Here is a 20,812-nt window from a genome sequence, read left to right as displayed (position 1 = left end):
TGACTCAGCCTTCCATCCTTTCTAAGGTAGGTAAATTGAGGACCCAGTTGTGGGGGCAATAAGCTGACTTTGTATAAATATACAAAAGGATGAAGGCTATCGCTGAGCACATTGTAAGCCGCCCTGAGTCTTCGGAGAAGGGCGGCATATAAATCAATTTTAAAAAAAAAAGCCTCAAAAAGCCTCAAAAAGCCTTCAAAATAGTTTCTGATTGAGGATCTTCCTTAAAGAAGATTCACTGAAAAATTCTTGTAGCCTGCTTCCAAATGAGTAGCAAATTGAAATTCTTTGCAGATTGGAAGATTTAAAACAATCTCTAACTAAATAATATTTACATGATACCCTGCGAAAAATATTTTACAATTCACCTTTCTATCAAGAAATTGTGAAGATTAAATGCAGAAGTCTCCGAATTATAAAGGTGATATACAAATCTTGCAAACTGCTTGAGTTGTGGGCACCAAACTCCAGTCCCTTCTATTAACAGAGTTGTGTTGAGAAAATAAGTCTTTGAAACTGCTTATTGAGAATTGTAATTCTGAATTGTATTCTGAATTCTGAATTCAGAATGAGAATTGTAATTCAGAATTTGATTCTAGAGAACATGGCTTGAATTTAAACATCACTCAGCTTCTGATGAAGGAGACTGAATACTGAGAGTGGGAAGACCCCCCTCTCTTTTGGCCTTCCACAAAGGTGTGAAAACATTGCACTGCAATCTTGCCTGGGGCACAAAGAGGAAGACGCAGCCATAGGACTGACTAGAGCCCTGAAAACCCTCCCCTGTCTTTTAGCTAATATTTTAATATCTCTTGCCTTTTTTACATTTTATACACTGTTTTTATGTTTTAATATTTTATTTTACACTGCCCAAAATCCTTCTGTGAGGGAGACAGGTGGTTTTTAAAATGAGATAGATAGATAGCAGTGGTGGGATTCTACCAGTTCTACCCGGTTTGGGCAAACCAGTAGCAGCAGCGGTGGGAGGCTCCGCCCACCCACACAGACGTGATCATGGACACTTTGTGCACGCGCAGAGGTGGCGCACGCACTCACAGAGTGCGGAGATAAGTGAATACCACTACAGATAGGTAGGTAGGTAGGTAGGTAGGTAGACAGACAGACAGATACCAAAAGCCATTCTTGAAATTAACCCTAAGAAAGATGCTAGCAATTCAACAATGGAACTCACAGTCATTCAACACAATGAAGCAGCATTTCACCTTGGTAGGCCATCTATCAGAGGAAAATCCTAAAGCTGTTGGGTATTCAGCAAAAATTCAGATGATCTAGAACGCGACTGAGTAGCATGTTCAAAAAATGTAATTTTAAAAAATAAAGAATGGGCACAAATAATGAAATTTTTACTCCTGCTATCTGGACTCAGCCAAAAGTCCAGATACCAGTCAGTTCCATTGTTCAAGCAACAATGGAATGAATTACAGGGAACAGTGATTGGTCCAAATGGATAATAGATTTGATGCTTACTCTAAGAGGATTTGTTCAAGAGGGGGGAATCCCAAAGTTGAGATCACATATCATTACGTACATTGGCTTATTGCAAAAGTATCTATTTGGGGCAAACTCACCAGTATTTGTAAATTATTACCCTAACAACTTATCCTAACAAACATTACTGCTCATAGTTTACACATCAATTGAAACAATTGTAATTTTGGAACTACTTTCCTTGACTTCAGGGGAATTCAAACTCAAGTAATATTGAACAATCTATTCTTTTCATCATAATATTGTCTGCGCTTATATAATCTTTGTAACCCTTCCCCTTCTTTCTTTTTATAATGTTTGACTATAGAAGCCTTGTGTTGTCTATAGATACTCAGAACCTGGTAATGTTATTGCAGAGCTATACTTTGAAATAAGTTCCTCCATGTTCCTGAAACATATGAAAAACACAGTTGCAATAGATGCCATAGTCCAGTGATGGTGAACCTTTTAGAGACCAAGTGCCCAAACTGCAACCCAAAACCCACTTATTTATCACAAAGTGCCAACACAGCAATTTAACCTGAATAATGAGGTTTTACTACCTAAAATAATGATAAACAAGACAGAGCTCAGCTAATTGTTCTAAGAAAAACATGATAAATGCACTTTTATGCCCCTTCAATTTTTTTCTGCTTTTGAAATATTACGTTTAGCAACAATAAAAAAAACTTTTATAATATCATTTCTCTTTCCCTTCCTCTCTCTTTCCCTCCCCCTCTCTCTTTCTCTCTCTCTTTCTTTCTCTCTCTCCTTCCCTCCCCCTCACTCTGCCTGTTTCTCTCTCTCTTTCTCTCCCTCTCTTTCCCTCCCTCTCTTCCCTCTCTCTTTCCCTCCCTCCCTCTCTCTGCCTCCGTTTCTCTCTCTCTTTCCCTCCTTCTCTCTCTTATCTCTTTCCCTCTCTCTTTCCCCTCTCTCTCTCTTTCTCTCCCACTCTGTTTCCCTCCCTCTCTTTCTCTCTGTTTCCCTCCCTCTCTTTCTCTCTGTTTCCCTCCCTCTCCCGCTCTTTCCCTTCCTCTCTCTCTATCTATCGCTGCCTCTTTCTCTTTCTCTCTCTCTCTCTCTCTCTCTCTCTCTCTCCCCTGGGGTGGGGGAAGGAACCCCTGAATTGGTGCTGGATGGTGGGAATCTGACATCAGGAGACCGACGATCCCAGGAGCAGCGCTCTGAAGCTCAGCTGGCCGGCGGGGAGGCAGGGCATCCGAACACAGGCAGCTCAACAGGAAAAGCAACTGACCGGATGTCAGTTGCTTTTTTTTGCCGAGCCAAGACAATGCAGGGTCACATTGTGGCTCAGCGTCATAATGGACTTCAGGAGGAGGGGACCCTGTCTCCCCCATTGTGAAGCGCACAAGTGAAAAAGTCCACTCAATCAATTCCAACTTTGCGATATCTTTTTCTTTTGCGAGAAGTTGAAGTTGAAGTTGAGTGATTTTTTTTTTTAATCCCACAAACTTTTGTTTCCCTGCAAAGGGCGGAGAAATGCAGTGGAGCTCAGCTGGGGTGACAGCGCGCATGCCCACACAGAGAGGGCTCTGAGTGCCACCTCTGGCATGTGTGCCATAGGATCGCCACCACAACTTAGTCTAACATTTAAATGTGATTTTTTTAAGTTTCCCACCATGTGTAGAGCAATATTGGAAAGTTTTAAAAGGAGAGGAACAGCAGTTTAGAAACAATGTGTATACATGCAGCTCTTTTTTTTAAAAAAAAAATCACATTTGAGAATGAAATTAACTAAACCACCAACTACTTGCAGTTGAATTTACTTAACCCAAAGAAAAGTCAAGATAGCAACATGGTAGATATTTTTCCCATTTGTTATTTGAAAGTCAGCATTTATTCATAACCACCACCTCAACGCTCTGCATGTTTACAAAGAGGAAAATCCAACTCTGCTCTCTTTACACTAAGCCATACGTTACATCTTACAAACTGCAGTGGCTGAGTTTACACACTGCATTAACCCAAAACCAAATAAATCAAATTATGGCTTTGTGCTACTACCTCCAAAGTCTGATCATGAATCAGTTTTATGTTGTAAGTTAGTTGATTCAGTTTGGATGCCTGACTCCCATCAACTCTGGGCAGTTCACAACAATAAACAATTCAATGTGGTTTAGTCCTAAGGACTGCATTCCACAGACATCCTGAATAGCTATAATGATATCCAAATTATATCATACGCATTGTGAGGCCATCACCCAAATGACTGAATTATGTGCTTGCAATGTGATATTTGATGCAAGTATGTAAGTCATTCCATTTGTTTGATGTAATGTCATCATTTCTCTGCTGTGGATGCCTCTACTTCAGCAACCTTGAACTGTTTCTGGATTAAAAATTAATGAGGCAGGCAAAAGGCTTCAAAGAAAAAATGAGAGGGAGGGAGGGAGGGAGGGAGGGAGGGAGGGAAGGAAGGAAGGAAGGAAGGAAGGAAGGAAGGAAGGAAGGAAGGAAGGAAGGAAGGAAATAAGGAAATCTGGCCAAATATCTTTCCATGGAGCTACACAAAGGATAAATTGCATGCACTGTATATATTCTTCACTTTCACTGATGAACCGTGACACATATACCAGCTTCTTCTCATTTGGTTATCTGCCACATAGCTACACTTTAACTGCCAGAATTCTGGTAGCCAAGCTCCATACCTCTGAAGTGCCCTGCTTGAGTACGGCTGACTCATGCACTGAAAATATTGCTTACTTAAAAGTTGTTTGCCAGAGATCTAGAACAGCCATCATTGTGGGATTCATTGCATACAAATTTTCTTTTATGTAATTGCGAGCTGCAATGTAGGACTTATTCCAAGGTTTTGGCACTACTTCCATTCTAAAGAAAAAAGGAAACAAAATAAAAATCAGTACTATAATCCTAGAAGACAATTGCAGTGCCAACAGATCTATTCTATACTGGTGATTTAAATTGCAAGTAAAGCCAATCCATTACCTTGTTAGAAATTGAACGTGCTATATATATAACAAATATAAGGAAGGGAGGTTGTTGAAATTCCTTTTTTAAGTCAAAGTCCCTCTTGGATCACACTTGGTATAATGGTTACACAAAGCAAGGCATGGAAATATGTTAATCAGAAGCATGATCTCCCCATCTCTTTATATGCAAGTTGCAGACTGTACAACAGCTTTCCTATATGTGAAGCCATGAAGTTGGGCAGTTTTCACCCTAGGTTTTTCAGCAATGACCATCCAGAGACTTCAGATATCTGAAAAGTGCCAGATTGAAGAAAGCTACTCAACCATGTAAAGGTTTCCTGTAGAACTCAACTGAGCTTTTAAATTTTCTCTCCGCTTATAGTATACTCAGTGATTACTTTCATTTCTTTATATGCTGCTTTTCCATCATGACTCTGAAGGAAACTTCTCAACAGATCATCATACTTAGCCATTAATACAAAATAAACTTAATTACTAACGACTTCAAACAAAATTCAACCAGCAATCCAATATATAACTTTAAAATAAATTTAGGATTACAATAAGTTACAACCCATTCACCATCTCCTATTTATTTCATAATTATCTAACATCAAAGAGCCATGCTGTTTCCATGGATCTGGTTTGAATCCAGTTAGAGGTCTTTATATTGGGTTTTCTCTATAATCCAAATTAGGGTGAACAAACTTTTGGAACAGAGGAATATTGGTATCTTGAAGACAACTGTTAATACACTCCCAAAATGGCTGCCTCATAACCTACCTTCCTAGGAAATATTTGCCAGAATGGGCAGGCTAGTCAAAAACCATCAATTGACCAGAAAACAATTTAGATTCCCAAAATAGTTTCCACCATCACTGTAGGACATTGTGTGATCTAGCAAATAAATGATTGCTTTGCAGCCCACCAGTGTATTGGTTTTCTTAAAATCATCTTTTAAAAATAGTTAGTGGGGAATCTGGTTGATAATAAGGGAAATAGTAAGGAAAATATCTAAGCCCAACTTTGTACCAGAAAACCTAAGCCTTCATCCCAGCACAGAGAAATGCTGGGCGAGAAGCACTGGTGGAAAATCCTGTTGATAATGCCCCTATATATATATTCTGGCTACCCAATCTTGGATTGCTGGATTATGTCTCATAAAGACATGCAACAAACGAGTTCCACATGCCTGAATGTTTATGAAAACGTTCCAGTCGGGCTTCAGGCCTGGGTACAGCACGGAAATGGCATTGGTCGCGTTGGTTGATGATCTCTGGAGGGCTCGGGACAGGGGTTGTTCCTCTGTCCTGGTCCTATTAAACCTCTCAGCGGCTTTTGATACCATCGACCATGGTATCATGCTGCACCGGCTAGAGGAGTTAGGGGTGGGGGGCACCGTCCTACGGTGGTTCTCCTCCTTTCTCTCTGACCGGTCGCAGTCCATGTTGACAGGGGGACAGAGGTCGACCCCGAGGCCCCTTGTATGTGGGGTGCCACAAGGGTTGGTCCTCTCGCCCCTTCTGTTCAACATTTATGTGAAGCCGCTGGGTGAGATCATCCGTGGTTTCGGGGTGAAGTACCATCAGTACACTGATGATACTCAGCTGTACATCTCCACCCCGGACCACCCCAACGATGCCCTCGAAGTGATGTCCCGGTGCCTGGAGGCCATGCGGATCTGGATGGGGAGAAACAGACTCAGGCTCAACCCATCCAAGACCGAGTGGCTGTGGTTTCCAACATCCCGATATAGTCAGTTGGTGCCATCACTGACTATTGGGGGCGAGTCATTGGCCCCCACGGAGAGGGTTCGCAACTTGGGTGTCCTCCTGGACTCACGGCTGTCTTTAGAAGAGCACATGACGGCCGTGGCCAGGGGGGCTTTTTATCAGGTCCGCCTGATTCGCCAGTTGCGTCCCTTTCTGGATCGGGACTCGTTAAATACGGTCACTCATGCTCTCGTTACTTCCCGCTTGGACTACTGCAATGCTCTCTACATGGGGCTCCCCTTGAGGAGCACCCGGAGGCTCCAGTTGGTCCAGAATGCGGCCGCACGGGTGGTTATGGGAGCGACGTGGTGCTCCCATGTGACCCCCCTCCTGCGTGAGCTGCACTGGCTCCTGGTGATCTTCCGGGTGCGCTTCAAGGTTTTGGTTACCACCTTTAGAGCGCTCCATGGCATCGGACCGGGGTATTTACGAGACCGCCTTCTGCTACCAATAGCCTCTCACCGACCAGTACGCTCCCATAGAGAGGGGCTCCTCAGGGTGCCGTCGGCCAAACAGTGTCGACTGGCGGCCCCCAGGGGGAGAGCCTTCTCTGTGGGGGCACCTACCATCTGGAACGAGCTCCCCCCAGAGATACGGAGGATCCCGGACCTGCGCACATTTCACCGTGCTCTCAAAACTTTTCTATTTCAGCAGGCTGGCCTGGCCTAACTCTCCTCTTTTAAATTTTTTAATTCGTGATTTTATAAATTGGGTGTTTTAATTTGTGTTTTGGCCAAAATATTTAATAATTTTAAGGGACTTTTTAATGTTTGTATTATCTGTATTTTATCTTGGCTGTTCACCGCCCTGAGTCCTTCGGGAGTAGGGTGGTATAGAAATTTGATTAATTAATTAATTAATTAATTAATTAATTAATTAATTAATTAATAAATAAATAAATAAAAACCAAGGAGAGAAGATAATGGGCCGCCTTTTCATGTATTATTACACACATCAGTTTATGGTTTTTTGGGGGGAGGATTATGTTGCTGTTAATTGAAGCAAAGTAGAATTCACAAAGATTTATGATTTTGTTCTCTTATTGTATACATATTTATTTTATTATATTTATATTATATTTTTTATTATATTTATTTGTCAGATTTAAGTAGTACCCATCTCATTCATAGAGAGACTCTGGGTAACATACAGTTAAAAGTTAAGGGTATACTTGACTTAAAATGCCCTGATTTCAATTTCAACCAACACGGTATCTCTATTTTGCTTCATTTTGCAGCAACAATCCTTATTCAACACAAAATTAACTAAAGGGGTGGTATTTTTGCCACTTTTGGGGGGGGGGGGAAACAGCAGGGAGGGAGGGAGGGAGGGAGGGAGGGAAGGAAGGAAGGAAGGGAGGGAGGGAGGGAGGGAGGGAGGAAGGAAGGAAGGAAGGAAGGAAGGAAGGAAGGAAGGAAGGAAGGAAGGAAGGAAGGAAGGAAGGAAGGAAGGATTTTTTTAATAGATTCTGAAAACATAATTAAGCATATAGCATTCTGAGTGCTGGGAGAAAGCTGCTTGCTTCTTATCTGAACTATACACTTTTGCCTTATGAACATGTTGTTTACAAGTACATGAATCAAAGGTTAATTGGCATCTAAACGTATGAATCACTAAAGTTTTACTCAGTCTGGAATTAGAACAGGAATTCTTACTTGATCACTGCAGCACAGTCTAAGATTCCTTAGAGGAGAAAATTACATTGCCCTACTGGCACTGTCTTGTGTTCTCCTTTACAATGTCAAAGTTTACAGTTTCTCTGAACTTAACAAGTGGGTGAGACTTCAGAGAAGGCCAGTTTTTTTCTAAACTTGGAAGTATAATTAAATGGGGACTTTAAGCCTTTGGTGATAACAATAGTTAAGCACTAGGCTCGCTACTGTTTCAAGTTTACTATTTTGAACTGATGTTGATTAGAACAGATTACAGTGTTGTTATTGCTATCGGACAAATATTTGGTCTAATATAATCTGTCATATTTCTTTCCAATCAACAATACCATCTTTTGATTCAACAGTCTTCCTTAAATTGTTCAGAAATCGAGTTTTTCATCGTATTTCTATCCGCTGACCGAGGATATTCCAGAACATGTTATGCATGTAAACGACCCCAGATTCAACCTCACACCTCTGATTAAACAATCTGAAGTAGGTTGATGGAAAAAGATTCTACTTGAGACCTTGGTGATCTCCTGATAAGTAGATTAGGCAGCTGTGAATCAAGGGAACAATAACCTGTTTTTATTTTGTGTGTGTGTGTGTGTGTGTGTGTGTGTGTGTGTGTGTGTATATATATATATATATATATATATATATATATATATATATATATATATATATATATATATATATGTCTTTTTCGTAGGCTTTTATGTGCATATTCTTTCTAGCCAGGTTTTACCTACGTAAACTAAGTTGTTCTACAGGGCTGTAGAACAACTTAGTTTATGTAGGTAAAACCTGGCTAAAAAGAATATGCATATATATATGTGTGTGTGTGTGTGTGTGTGTGTGTGTGTGTGTGTGTATTTATTTTTCACATTTCTGAACCAACCATCTCCCTCAAAGAAGGAGGGATTTTAAAAGGCCTATTCTAGTTATGCAGAAGAATGTGTTCTTACACAACTGCTTCAAGTATTTTGCCTGTGATACAATGCTTTGCAGACTAAGATGTTGAAATAGCATTTTCTTACTCTTGACGATGAGGTGGAAGAACTTGCTTCTTGGCTTCCTCCTTTTCCCTGGGATCTCTTAAAACAAAGTCAACTAAAAGAAGGTTTTAAAAGAAACAGACCAGAACACAAATGAGCTCAGCAGAGCATAAAAACAGCCAAAGGAATTGAACCAATTATTTTTAAAGACTTCAAAGGTGTTATATAGGAAAAACTGAAAACATGCGACAAAAAGACAGTCGATTTCAGAATGTTTTGCAGAACTACAGTATCTATGAAAAGGGCTGAAGTAGCAAAATGAAATGAAATGAAATGAAATCCATTAGTTAAAAAAAATACTAACACTGCAATCTATTAATGTTTTCTTAGAAATAAGTCTCAGGTTGCCCTAATAAGTGGTAAGGATTGCCAACAAAGAAATAAAGTTTAAGCTGAGAAAGTTTTTCCAAAGAAAACCTCCATTTGTTTATGCATTTTAACTGACTATATGTTTACTTCCAAGATTTTTACCAACAATAATACTCATTTAAAAGGCACGCATAACTCTACTCAGAGTTATCATTCTATAGGCTAATATTGTGATTTTTTTTTTCAAACTTCCAAACTTGAGGAAGGAATCCATTTCCAAAGCCATTACATGGAAGAGGAATTCTGTAAGATGCTAAAGAAAACTTATGTAAAAAAAGATCCTGGGTATACATTCTGGGAAATTGATATTTTCCAGGAAATGAGTATCCTAATCCTCCAACGCTTTGCTATTATGGTAAATAATAGTTTGAAAGTGGTGGGAATCAGAAGTGAAAAGTTTTCCTGGGATGTTGGTCCATTACATTTTAATTTATGCTGCTGAGGAAATATAGAGATCTCCAGAATATTGTATGAAAGTAACTGGGTAAAAAAAAACATATCATACCATGCCTGCATTTCTGATTCAGTTTATAACAAATAAGTTATGATTTCCGTACCTATTGCTTTCTTTACACTAAGAAGATAGTCCTCTCTCATTTCATCTGAGAGTGTGTAGATACTTTCACTGAGTACCTTCAGATGTTTGGGTACTAGAGCTAAGACATTTTCCAGCCAGGAGTCATCCATTGGGGCCACATGTTCTGTATCTATTCCGTGGCGAATGTAATAGTAATATTTCTGCAAAATTAGAAAAGCACAGCAGTGGCATATAAACGTGAGTTCCATTGGAAATCTACATTACATCTGGCTGAAATTTTGCAGATTTGAAACCCAAAGAATGAAAACATTTGGGAATGTCAGTTATGCGAACAGGTATCAGGTACATGAGAACAGGGAACCTGGCTTTCCATTCTGCCTCTTTGTTTAATCATGATGTTCGTTCCAACCCTCTCTTCCCTTTCAGTCAAGAAATCATGACCTGATTTACCAAAATATCTTTTTCTATTGCAGCTGTGGCCTCTGATGTGCCAGGTTTTACTTCTTCTAATGACAAGGATTCTGGAAGGTAGTCTGGTTGCCTACAAAACAAACACGACAATCTATTACCATCCACCTTCAACCATCCGTCTGCAAACTGATCTTGATTCAGACTTCTTTCAGAAAGCAAGAAAATGTTACTGAAGCTTTAAAAATAAGCATGTATCCCAATGAGGACGGAAGCAGCTTTGTAAACCTATATTGCAAAAGAACTTACATGATGATGTTAACGAGAGCGCTTCTGAAATTTTCCCGATCTTTTTTAACGCCAGGTCTCGTTGATGGTCCAGCCCCATGATCGGTCTCAGGAATCTCTTCTACCTTGCGCTTCTTGGGTCTCTGAGACAAATATTCTCCTTACGGAGAAAAAATGAGAGATGTTATGGAGGCTGGTCGGCAGAAGCTCAAACATGCAATATATCTATCAAATTCTGCAACCAATTCCATCGTCTTTGGAATTGGAAGTTAGAGTAGTTCAGTGTCTTTCTGAACTACTGTTTTGTCAACTGCATCAACAAGATCAAGGTGCAGATGTACCATTTCCTTAAACGCACAAACAACAAGAGCTCTGAAAACCTTAGCTGCCTACCAGGGATCTCCACTCATGTGTTATCTTAAGTCCTGGCCTCTAAAGACAAACCAAATTCATTCCTCCATCAGAGGAAGGAACAATGTTGCTGGCAGCAGAGATAAAGGAGCCATCAGATTCGAAAGGAAGAGGGACTTCATCTTTTTGTAGTCAGAAGATGGAGGCGTAAGGAGCAGCCAGAATAACAAAGAACCAGGAAAGGAGGAGGACAGAGGTAAGATCAGTGAAAATAGAGCCTTGGAGGAGACAGAGTCCAGTTCTGCTGACAGCTTCCAACTGTGCACAAATTGTGACAGCCTCTAAACTGTTATTTGACAAACTGCCTATCCTTAAGGACAGTTACCCATCCCACTCATAGGATAAGTCCTTCATTAACAGTGATGTCTGATGGGATCCAGACGACATGCCTTTCCTGTAGCAGCAACATCTGCCCTTTAGAATCGCATATACACACAGAGAGATACAGAAACATCCAACCTACCCACATGTATTTGATTAGCCCAAAACCTTCTGGCCTTTAGAAAGACTTTAAAAACTTGGCTATTCCCCCTAGAACCGGGCTCAGGATGAGCAAAAATCCCATCAAGGGAGGATATGAATGTGAGCCAGATTGCCTATCATTGATTGTTCTTTTATTTTGATTTGCCTTCTTGTAAACTGTCACATTGTCCAAATTGGGCAACTGTTTACATTATTTAAATAAATAAGTAAACAAGCAAATAAATAATGAGGTAAGGATCTCAAAGTGAAGGCTCTCCTTTCAGATCCTAGAGACTTGGCTTCAAGCATTTATATCGGAGTCTGAATGGGTTTTTTCCAGGGGTGAAATCCAGCAGAAATTTTGAGCAGTTCGGAGAACCAGTAGCGGAAATTTTGAGTACCATATTTTTCGGAGTATAAGATGCACCTGAGTATAAAAAAGGTATATAAAGGTATATAAAGGTATACCTTTATGTAAAGGTATATAAAAACCTTAGTTTTTTGGGAGGAAAATAAGAAAAAAGCTGATTGACAGGTGGATCAGCCTCCCGGAATACCCCCAATCAGCTGTTCTCAGAGGTGAATTTTAGCAACAGGTTCCTTGGTTGTGAGCTCCGTGCCTTGCTTTTTTTTGCTTTTTTTCCTGTCTCTGAAAGCCTCCGAAACAGAGCTTCAGAAAAAAAGCCTCGGAAGTTCTGTTTGGGGGCTTCTTTTCTGAAGCTTCGTTTCTGATGCTTTTTTCAGCCTCTGAAACCTCCGTTTGAGAAGCTGGGCAGGGCTACATTCGGAGTATAAAACACATACAGATTTTCACCCTCTTTTTTGAGGGAAAAAGGTGCATCTTATACTCTGAAAAATATGGTAGTTTGGAGAACTGGCAAATACCACCTCTGGCTGGCCCCAGAGTGGGGTGGAAATGGAGATTTTGCAATATCCTTCCGCCAGGAGTGGGGAGGGAATGAGGATTTTGCAGTATCCTTCCCCTGTCACGCCCACCAAGCCACGCCCACCAAGCCATACGCCCACCAAGCTACACCCACAGAACTGGTAGTAAAAAAAAATTGGATTTACCACTGGTTTTTCCCCCCTTATATCTCCTACAGCCCTTCCCAGCAGTATCATAGAAGAGGTCGTAATCTCCCTGGGACAGAAATACAACTCTGTGATGTGAAAGAGACGATCACCCAAGCAGGAAATCAGGGTTAGAAAAGAGTACAAATGAGAAGGGCTTTTTTAAAACAACCAACTATACCTCCAGTTAATAAGAATGTTAAATGTGTCTTCAGCAAGCCTATTCAGCCAGTGTTCCCAACCTTAGCAACTTTAAAATAGGAGGACTTCGAAATTCTGGGAGTTGGGGTCCACCAATTTTAAAGTTTCCAAAGATGGGAAAAAGTACTTTACAGATTCTCCTTCTCCTCCCTATTTTGTTTCTCTCACCCACAGATAACTTCCTCTGTTTTATTCACCACAACACGTACTACTACTACCACTCATGCACACAGATGTGAGTTTTTTCGATTTTCACTGTCAGGTCTTGTCAACATTAGTTGTCCTGGTAAGTACCGTACTTTTCGGAGTATAAGACGCACTTTTTTCCCCCTAAAAGATGGTGGAAATATTGGTGCATCTCATATACAGCCATTTTTGGCTTCCCGAAGCCCTGCCTATCCTGTTTTTGCAAAAAACGGGCCTGTTTTTCACAAAAACTGGGCATGCAGAGGCTTTGGGAGGCCTGCAGTATGCTCCTGTGGGCTGGAGAGGGCAAAAATGTTTTTTTTTCTTGCTTACCTCTTTGAAATCTTGGTGCGTCTTATACACCGGTGTGTCTTATAGTCTGAAAATTATGGTAAATTAAATTACTTTAATTAAATGATTAAATTTTCACTGGCCTTTCTAAGAGAAAAGAAGAAAGGCATACAAGCTTGCCTGAGAGCTCAGCCATTTGTTGTGCCTCGTCCAATTCCTTCCTACACAAACTATTCAGCCTCATCGCCACACAGTTTCTTGAAAGCCCAGCCAGCCCATTCAGTCTTCATCCATGAAATGTTGCAAGAGAAGGGCCACCATATTTGGGCTGCAAAAATAAGATGGCCATTAGATGGCAGCAAAGATTCATCATCTCTTTCGTCCCATCTGGTGGTCACCCAGATGTCTGCAGCCCAGACATGGTAACTCTCTCCTCTATGGAAGAAAAACAGAGAGAAGAAAGGAAAATCCTCAATGCTCAACACGATTTCTAGTTTCCCTCACAGAGAGAAGAAACCATGAGTGATATTTTATGAATAATTTTGGGTTTTCTACAACTTCACCTCCATTCCAAACATCCAGGTTTATTCTTACCAGGTGTCAGCTCATTCTTTATCATGAACTGCTCTGGAACATGAGTGTCCTGATCTCGCCGCAGATGGAACGAAGGCAGGTTTTGATGCCACAATGGTTTACAGCTGATCTGAAAAGATAGCCAGGATTTCTGCTTGGTGAACTCTTTTCCAAAGTTTTGCAAAGGAACTGCAAAACTTAGTGGGTTAAAAAAAAGGGGAGGGCATAATTATTTTAATATTTAATGTGTTGAATCTAGATGTAAAAGATCTTATGAGACCGATTTTATAAAGTAGGTAGCTCTCTTCACAAAAATTTACACTGATCAGGTTTTGACCAAGTTACAATCACAGGCAATTGCTAATTGCACAATGAGTAGTCCAATGTCCAAACTTGCAGCTTAATTCATATTTTAATAACAGAGAAATTCAATATGTCTGAATGAAGACTGTAACTTCAAATATGCAAGGCTAATACAATTGAAAAAATGTATATATGTGTAAATAAGAGTTTTGCACTCATTAAAATGGCTGCACAACACATTTTAGGTATAACAAATGGGGCTGCCGATAAATACAGTAGAATTAGTACACGTACAAGACTACAAGTACAATTCAGAGCTTGAAATTTCTTTTTTATAGGTGGAGTGAATGCACTTTCTCACTTAGCAAAGGAAGAAAACACTGGAACCACTTTGAATTTTCTCTCAAGTACAAATGTTTGCTTGCGGGGTAGATATCTTATCACAGTCATTACTATTGTTTTTCATTAGGTAAGGGCATCTTTCACCAGGAAGACGCTAGTAAGCATACTGCTGGGTGACCAACAACCATCCTAGGCTGCATTACAAGATTGTTGTTAGGGTAGAATATGGGAAGAACCTTGTTGACTTGATTGAGGATAGTCAAGAATAGAAACGTAGTGAGTAGATTAGCAATGTTAATGTGCATCATAGTAGAACAGTAATGCTAATGATTTGCATGGTTTAAAGTGATTAGCTAGCTATACAATATGTATAAATACCTTATCCGCTTGTGGAAAAAGTTTTGTTGTAATATTTTCCAACTTTCCTTTGTTGGGCGGCTTGGGCTGTAAGAGGATCAAAACAGTAGAGAGAACAAAACACACATTTTTATTTCTCAATCTGAAACTTTAGAATGTAGTGCAGACCAGAGATGGGTTTCAGCAGGTTCTGACCAGTTCTGGAGAACCGGTAGTGGAAATTTTGAATAGTTCAGAGAACCGGTAGTAAAAATTTATTTATTTATTTATTGGTTCGATTTATATGCCACCCTTTTCCAGAAACTCAGGGCGGTTTACAATGCGTTAAGCAATAGTTTTCATACTTTTGTATATACCTGTTTAGTAGGGCTTTTTGGTCCCCCCTAAGCGGTGTTCTATTTTATACAGTGTCAGCTTATTGCCCCCACAAACCGGGTCCTCATTTTACCTACCCCAAAAGGATGGAAGGCTGAGTCAACCTTGAGCCTGGTGAGATTTGAACTTGCAGTAATTGCAAGCAGCTGGTGCTACTTAATAGCACTTTAGTCTGCTGCGCCACCAAGGCCCCGCCCCCATCTATTCTCTGCCTCCCAAGTCCCAGCTGATCGGGAGGAAATGGGGATTTTGCAGTAACCTTCCCCTGCCACGCCCACCAAGTCATGCCCACCAAGCCACACCCACAGAACCGGTAGCAAAAAATTTTTGAAACCACCACTGGTACAGACCACAATTATTAGAGAGTAAATTCCATTAAGACACTTTTTCTGAATAAACATAGATAGGTTTACTGGTACTGGTACTGGTACTGATGACATACTCTGTACCGCTCCATTTTTTTCCCCATATTCAGGGAACAGCGGAAGTACCTGCTCCACTTTCGATAAACTTGAACTATCAGATCTGGGTTGCAAAAATCCAGATGATTGTAACCCATCTCAGCAAAGGACTCTGGGTAGCTCACAATTCAAAAACATATATTACAATTAAAATCTTATCAACATTTTAAAACAATAAATTTTTTACCATGAAAATACTAAAAAATATTAAAATGTCTTTGAGTATATACTGTACAAGACATCATGCTGTTAATAACAAAGCCAGGAGGCCGGGCCTTTGGTACATGTAATGCCCCAGTCCAATGGACTATATAATGGATGCAAGCAGGGTCCATTACAGATAGCCCTTGACCTACAACAGTTCATTTAGTGACCGTTCAAAGTTACAACGGCACTGAAAAAAGTGACGTTTGACCATTTTTCACATTTATGACCTTTGTAGCATCCTCATGATCATGTGGTCAAAATTCAGATGCTTGGCAACTGGTTCATACTTATGACTGTTGCTGTTTCCCAAAGTCATGTGATCACCTTTTGTAAAGTCTTGACAAGCAAAATCAGTGGGGAAGCCAGATTCACGTAACAACCATGTTACTAACTTATCAACTTATCAAAGGTCATAAAATGAGGCAAAACCCACTTAACAAATGTCTCACTTAACAACAGAAATTTTGGGTTCAATCGTAGTCGTAAATCAAGAACTACCTGTATATATTACCATTATATCATAGCAAAGATACACAGAAACCTCACACTTTGTTGCTTCTATGGTAGTAGCCAATTTTACACAGATGTGAGTTAAGTAATTTATGAAAATGATCAATTTAAGCCAACCATTAAAAAAAGGAACCAAAAGAATTTTTTTTTTAACACGTTTGGTGGGATTGTTGCTTTGTAAGCATTTTGCTTGTGAAAATCCCCTCTATTTAAACCTGGGACCCTTCTGCTGGTTAGGAACTGTTAATTTATAAATCATTCAATTTTGGAAGACCCAACTGAGTAACAATCAGCTCATCAAATGCAAATTTTAAACCAAGTCCTCTCTTTTCTCTGGGGTCCACAGAGATAGATGTGAGTACTCAATACAAACTGCATTCCAGATAAACAGCTCCAGCAATTTACACAATAAAAAAACATATCACAAGCACTGTGTAACAAGGCAACTAATTAGCAAAATCAATCATAGGCATAAAGTGCTTGGGGGCAAGGTAGGCGACTGGGACAGATTTGTAGTGGTTTGAATTTTCAATCTTTCCCCCTTGGGTTCTGCCCAGTCCCAGCTTTCCTTCTTCTAGAGCAGGGGTCTCCAACCTTAGCAACCTTAAGACTTGTGGACTTCAATCAGGGTGCTATTCAGCAGGTTCTGACAGGTTCTGGAGAACCAGTAGCAGAAATTTTGAGCAGTTCAAAGAACTGGCAAATACCACCTCTGGCTGGTGCCAGAGTGGAGTGGGAATGGAAATTTTGAAATATCCTTCCCCCAGGAGTGGGGAGGGAATGGGGATTTTGCAGTATGCTTCCCCTGTCACGCCCACCAAACCACACCCACCAAGCCACACCATGCCCACCAAGCCACGTCTACAGAACCGATAGTTTAAAAATTTGAATTCCACCACTGACTTCAACTCCCAGAATTCCTCAAAGTTGGCTGAGGAATTCTGGGAGTTGAAGTCCACAAGTCTTAAAGTTGCCAAGGTTGGAGACCCCTGTTCTAGAGCTTTCATAGGCTTCCAGACTCAGAAACACTTGCCCATTGAGGTGCCTGGAGCCATAACACAGGATCCAATGTGTGATCCCATCCCCTCTCCTTGTCAGAATCCTATCCACTCTTGGAGTGGGGAACACAACAATCCTATCATTCCAACATCCAGTAGTAAAGCAACTACTCCCAGAACTCCTTGCCGTTGGCCAAGCAGGGTGAAGCACATGGAATGTTGTGGTTCCGGTTATCTGGAGGACACCAGTTTGCCGGAACCTGATCCAAAGAACCACCTAGTGCATCCTTACTTCATTGGACTAAGAAAAGGTATTTGAATGTATTCAATACATCAGGGTTCCCAACCTTTGGGCCACGGACTGTTAGGAACTGGGCCACACAGCTGGAGTTGAGCAGCGGGTGAGCGCAGCTTCATCTGTATTTGTAGTTGCTCCCCAGCGTTAGCATCTCCACCTCAGCGCTACCTCAGATCATCAGGCATTAGATTCTCATAGGAGTGTAAAGACTACTGTGAACTGTCCATGCGCGGGATCTAGGTTTTACACTCCTCCTCCCCTCCCCCAGTCCATGGAAAAATCATTTTCCACAAAACCAGTCCCTTGTGCCAAAAAGGTTGGGGACCACTGGTCTACTTCACAAGTTGACGTTAAGGGGGGGAACATCTGGATCAATAGGATGGGGTCATATGAAAAATGATGTGGATTGTAGACTATCGTTCTATATTAAGTGTTCATTCCATGATTGTCGAAGAAAATCAATTTGGATTTCCTGACTCCAAAATTCAGCCCATTTTGATAACTTGCTTCTACACTATTCGGAAAAAAGACTCTGGAACTTGAAGATCCTGTGAGGACAACAACACCCCTCCTTACAAACTATCTGCTTAAATTTACATTTCAGAAACTAATTCAAAAATTATATGAACAGCTGCACAGAGGATTAGATTCCTTTTAAATGCATGACTTTAAAGGGCTCTGGCTGCATTTTTTGTTTTCCTCAAGGACGTCATCCTGAAATCAACTTCCCACTAATGAGACAAATATATGAAAGTCTCCTTCAACAAATATGGCTACACCACCTGCTCCTTCCTCAAACAGCATGCATATTTAAGTAAATGTCACAGAGGAAAGGGGTAAAAAAGCATTTCAAAAAAAATTAATCCAGTCTATTTATTCTACACGAAACAGCACCCACCCCCAAAAATCATGACTTCAAAGAAAAGAAAAAAAATAACGTCTGCATATTCTAATATAATATTAAAGAATAAAACCATTGGGCTAAGCGCTAAGGCACTTGGGACTACATTAGGGAAAGACTGCCCTCTGCTGTTGAAACTTAACATATGCATCCATTCCAACTTCAATTCCCACGAAAAGGCAACTCTTCTAAGGAGACACTTACCTTATAGCCTCTTCCTGGATTTTAGTTTCTAATGTGTGGGTATTTTTAACAGATTTAAATAGTAGCTTACATCAAGGAGGAAAACCATTTATATGTCTTTCACTTTTATTAATTATACTAAATAAAATAACTAGTCTCAAATTTATTTCAAGTAAGACATCATTGAAGCAAATCAGGAGTAAAAAGTGAGGAGTGGAAATAACAACCTGATGTTTTAGCCAGGGGAGAGTTGCAATTAAGTAAGTAACAATACAGCAATAGGCAGTTAGCTTTAGATGCTCACAATTAAAAACAAGATTTAAAAATTTACTTCAAGTTTACATGATCCCATGGCAGCTTTGCCATCCATTGCCCAGAAGTCATTCTTCATAGTTGCTCTATTTATGATTTGCTATGAAAAGTACACCCGGTCCTCCATAAAACGTGGCCCACAAGTCACCTGGTGTGGGTTTTTTCAGGACAAACAATATTTTTTGTTTGTTTCCAAGCACCTTATATGGCCAACTAGTTGTCTTCATTTTAATGACCTAATCCCAAGAGGCTAAATCATGTTCCTTTTTTTTTAATCTATATTCCACCAGCAACAGAACACACTTTCTTTGATACAAGCAATTGATTCTCAGCTTCACCTCCTAAAATAATTTATTTGAGCTTTCTTTTTTTCCTGTGGGGCCCTTGCTGCTCCTTGAGCTTGATAATTTTCTTGCAGATGTTTTATTACCCAACTAGGTAATATCAATGCTAGAAGGGAATGGGGCTGCTCTCTTTTTATATATTATTGGCTTTCCCTCTCAGGGAAGTGTTGATTTTTGGGTCCAGCATTAATCTTGGTGTTAATCTCTGCTTAATCTCTGTTGTTTTATTTCTATGTTTTGGACTTGGCTTGGTCTCGGATGCTCAGAGTTTTCCAGTAGAACGAAGGGAGCCCCTAGAGCTTCCACACCAAAATTTAAGCTTACATGGAGATGCTTCAGGGACTATTCTTGGTTAAGTGGAAAACCCTTTACCATACTACCTACCGATCAAAGCTGAATTCACAGCACATGATGTGGACTCCTGAAGATAGTAGAGGAAATTGTGCAAGACTTCCTAATACTGCAGTGAAATGAGGGTGTATATCAGGGAGAAGGAAGCAGTAATAAGGATTTCAAGGTAAGAAAAATGGGCCATCTGAAAAATCAACTGTCAACTTTTTAGAATGGCTTCTGCTCTTAGGTGCTTGACAATCTAATAGGCAACAACACTTGGCTATTGCTTTATCACCCTTGGTTATTCATCACACACTTTTCTACCGCAGCAAAATGATGTTTGGTGACATAAAACCAAGGTATCAAAACCCACACTGGGCACCTTCAAACCTTGGAGAACCCCCTTTTGCAGACCCCTGGATGGGGTGAAAAGTCATTGCAGGCAAGCAGATGTTCTGGATTGCAACTTGTCATAGTCCTTGGCTAACTGCCCAAAGCGGTTGGAAAACTAAACATCTGGAGGAGGTTAAGGTTTCTTCCCCAGACCATCTCCTCCTCGGATCCCGGGAGCGGTTCGGAGGCAGGAAAGAGCCGGGGGGAGCGGGATGACGACGCTGAGGATTGTATTTGAGACGCGGCGGGAGAAGGGGAACCCTTATAGGATGGCGCAAGTCGGCAGGAGGGGACCCCCTTTCCCTCCCTCACCTGCTCGTTGCTCATGGCTGGAGAACCGCCTGCTTGTCCCTAGGCTGAATACTAGAGGGGGAAGGAAAGGGTTGATAGGGGAATGAGAGGGGTGGTGGAGGAAGAGCGCCTGTCGCCTCCCGTCTCTTCTTGCTCTCCGGACGCCAGTCCCAAGCGGAGCTGTGTTGCAGGGAAGCCCCGTAGCCTGGCAACACCGCGACTCAAATCGCGCAATTGCCGCCCGGGCGCTTCCCCGCCTTTAAAGAACAACTATGAATCACAACATTCTACTCGCAGCCGTAAAACCTAATTGGCCGGGAGAGAGAAAGGCGTGTCCTGTAGAACGACTCCCATCACTGATAGGTGCTTTTTTTGTTGGGGAGGGGGGAGCTTGGGGAGGAGACTGCGGTTGCGTCGATTTGATAGAACCGAGGGTTAAAAGCCTCTCTGGAGAATTCGCTTGCGTAGCAAAACCGATAGACGGT

The 20,812-nt window shown here is 40.9% G+C and overlaps 1 protein-coding gene across 1 annotated transcript in view; it reads right to left on the bottom strand.

Annotated features, from left to right (window-relative positions):
- The window catches only part of DNAH7 (dynein axonemal heavy chain 7), a 151,579-nt gene extending 131,216 nt beyond the window's left edge, over positions 1–20,363 (bottom strand). The window contains exons 1-8 of the mRNA XM_070933286.1: positions 20,349–20,363; positions 14,743–14,808; positions 13,741–13,849; positions 10,546–10,684; positions 10,279–10,369; positions 9,848–10,028; positions 8,904–8,976; positions 4,213–4,338 (exon numbers count right to left, since the gene is read on the bottom strand). Of these exons, the coding sequence (XP_070789387.1) occupies positions 4,213–4,338; positions 8,904–8,976; positions 9,848–10,028; positions 10,279–10,369; positions 10,546–10,684; positions 13,741–13,849; positions 14,743–14,808; positions 20,349–20,363 (800 nt within the window). The remainder of the gene's footprint in view (positions 1–4,212; positions 4,339–8,903; positions 8,977–9,847; positions 10,029–10,278; positions 10,370–10,545; positions 10,685–13,740; positions 13,850–14,742; positions 14,809–20,348) is intronic.
- Between the last annotated feature and the right edge of the window lie 449 nt (positions 20,364–20,812).

Source organism: Pituophis catenifer, unplaced genomic scaffold, assembly GCF_029215685.1.
Source record: "Pituophis catenifer annectens isolate HBS135680 unplaced genomic scaffold, rPitCat1.0.hap2 SCAF_1, whole genome shotgun sequence".
In the NCBI taxonomy this organism is placed as follows: domain Eukaryota; kingdom Metazoa; phylum Chordata; class Lepidosauria; order Squamata; family Colubridae; genus Pituophis; species Pituophis catenifer.
The sequence above is the reverse complement of the archived record's forward strand: the minus strand, read 5'-3'. Positions and strand labels throughout refer to the sequence as shown.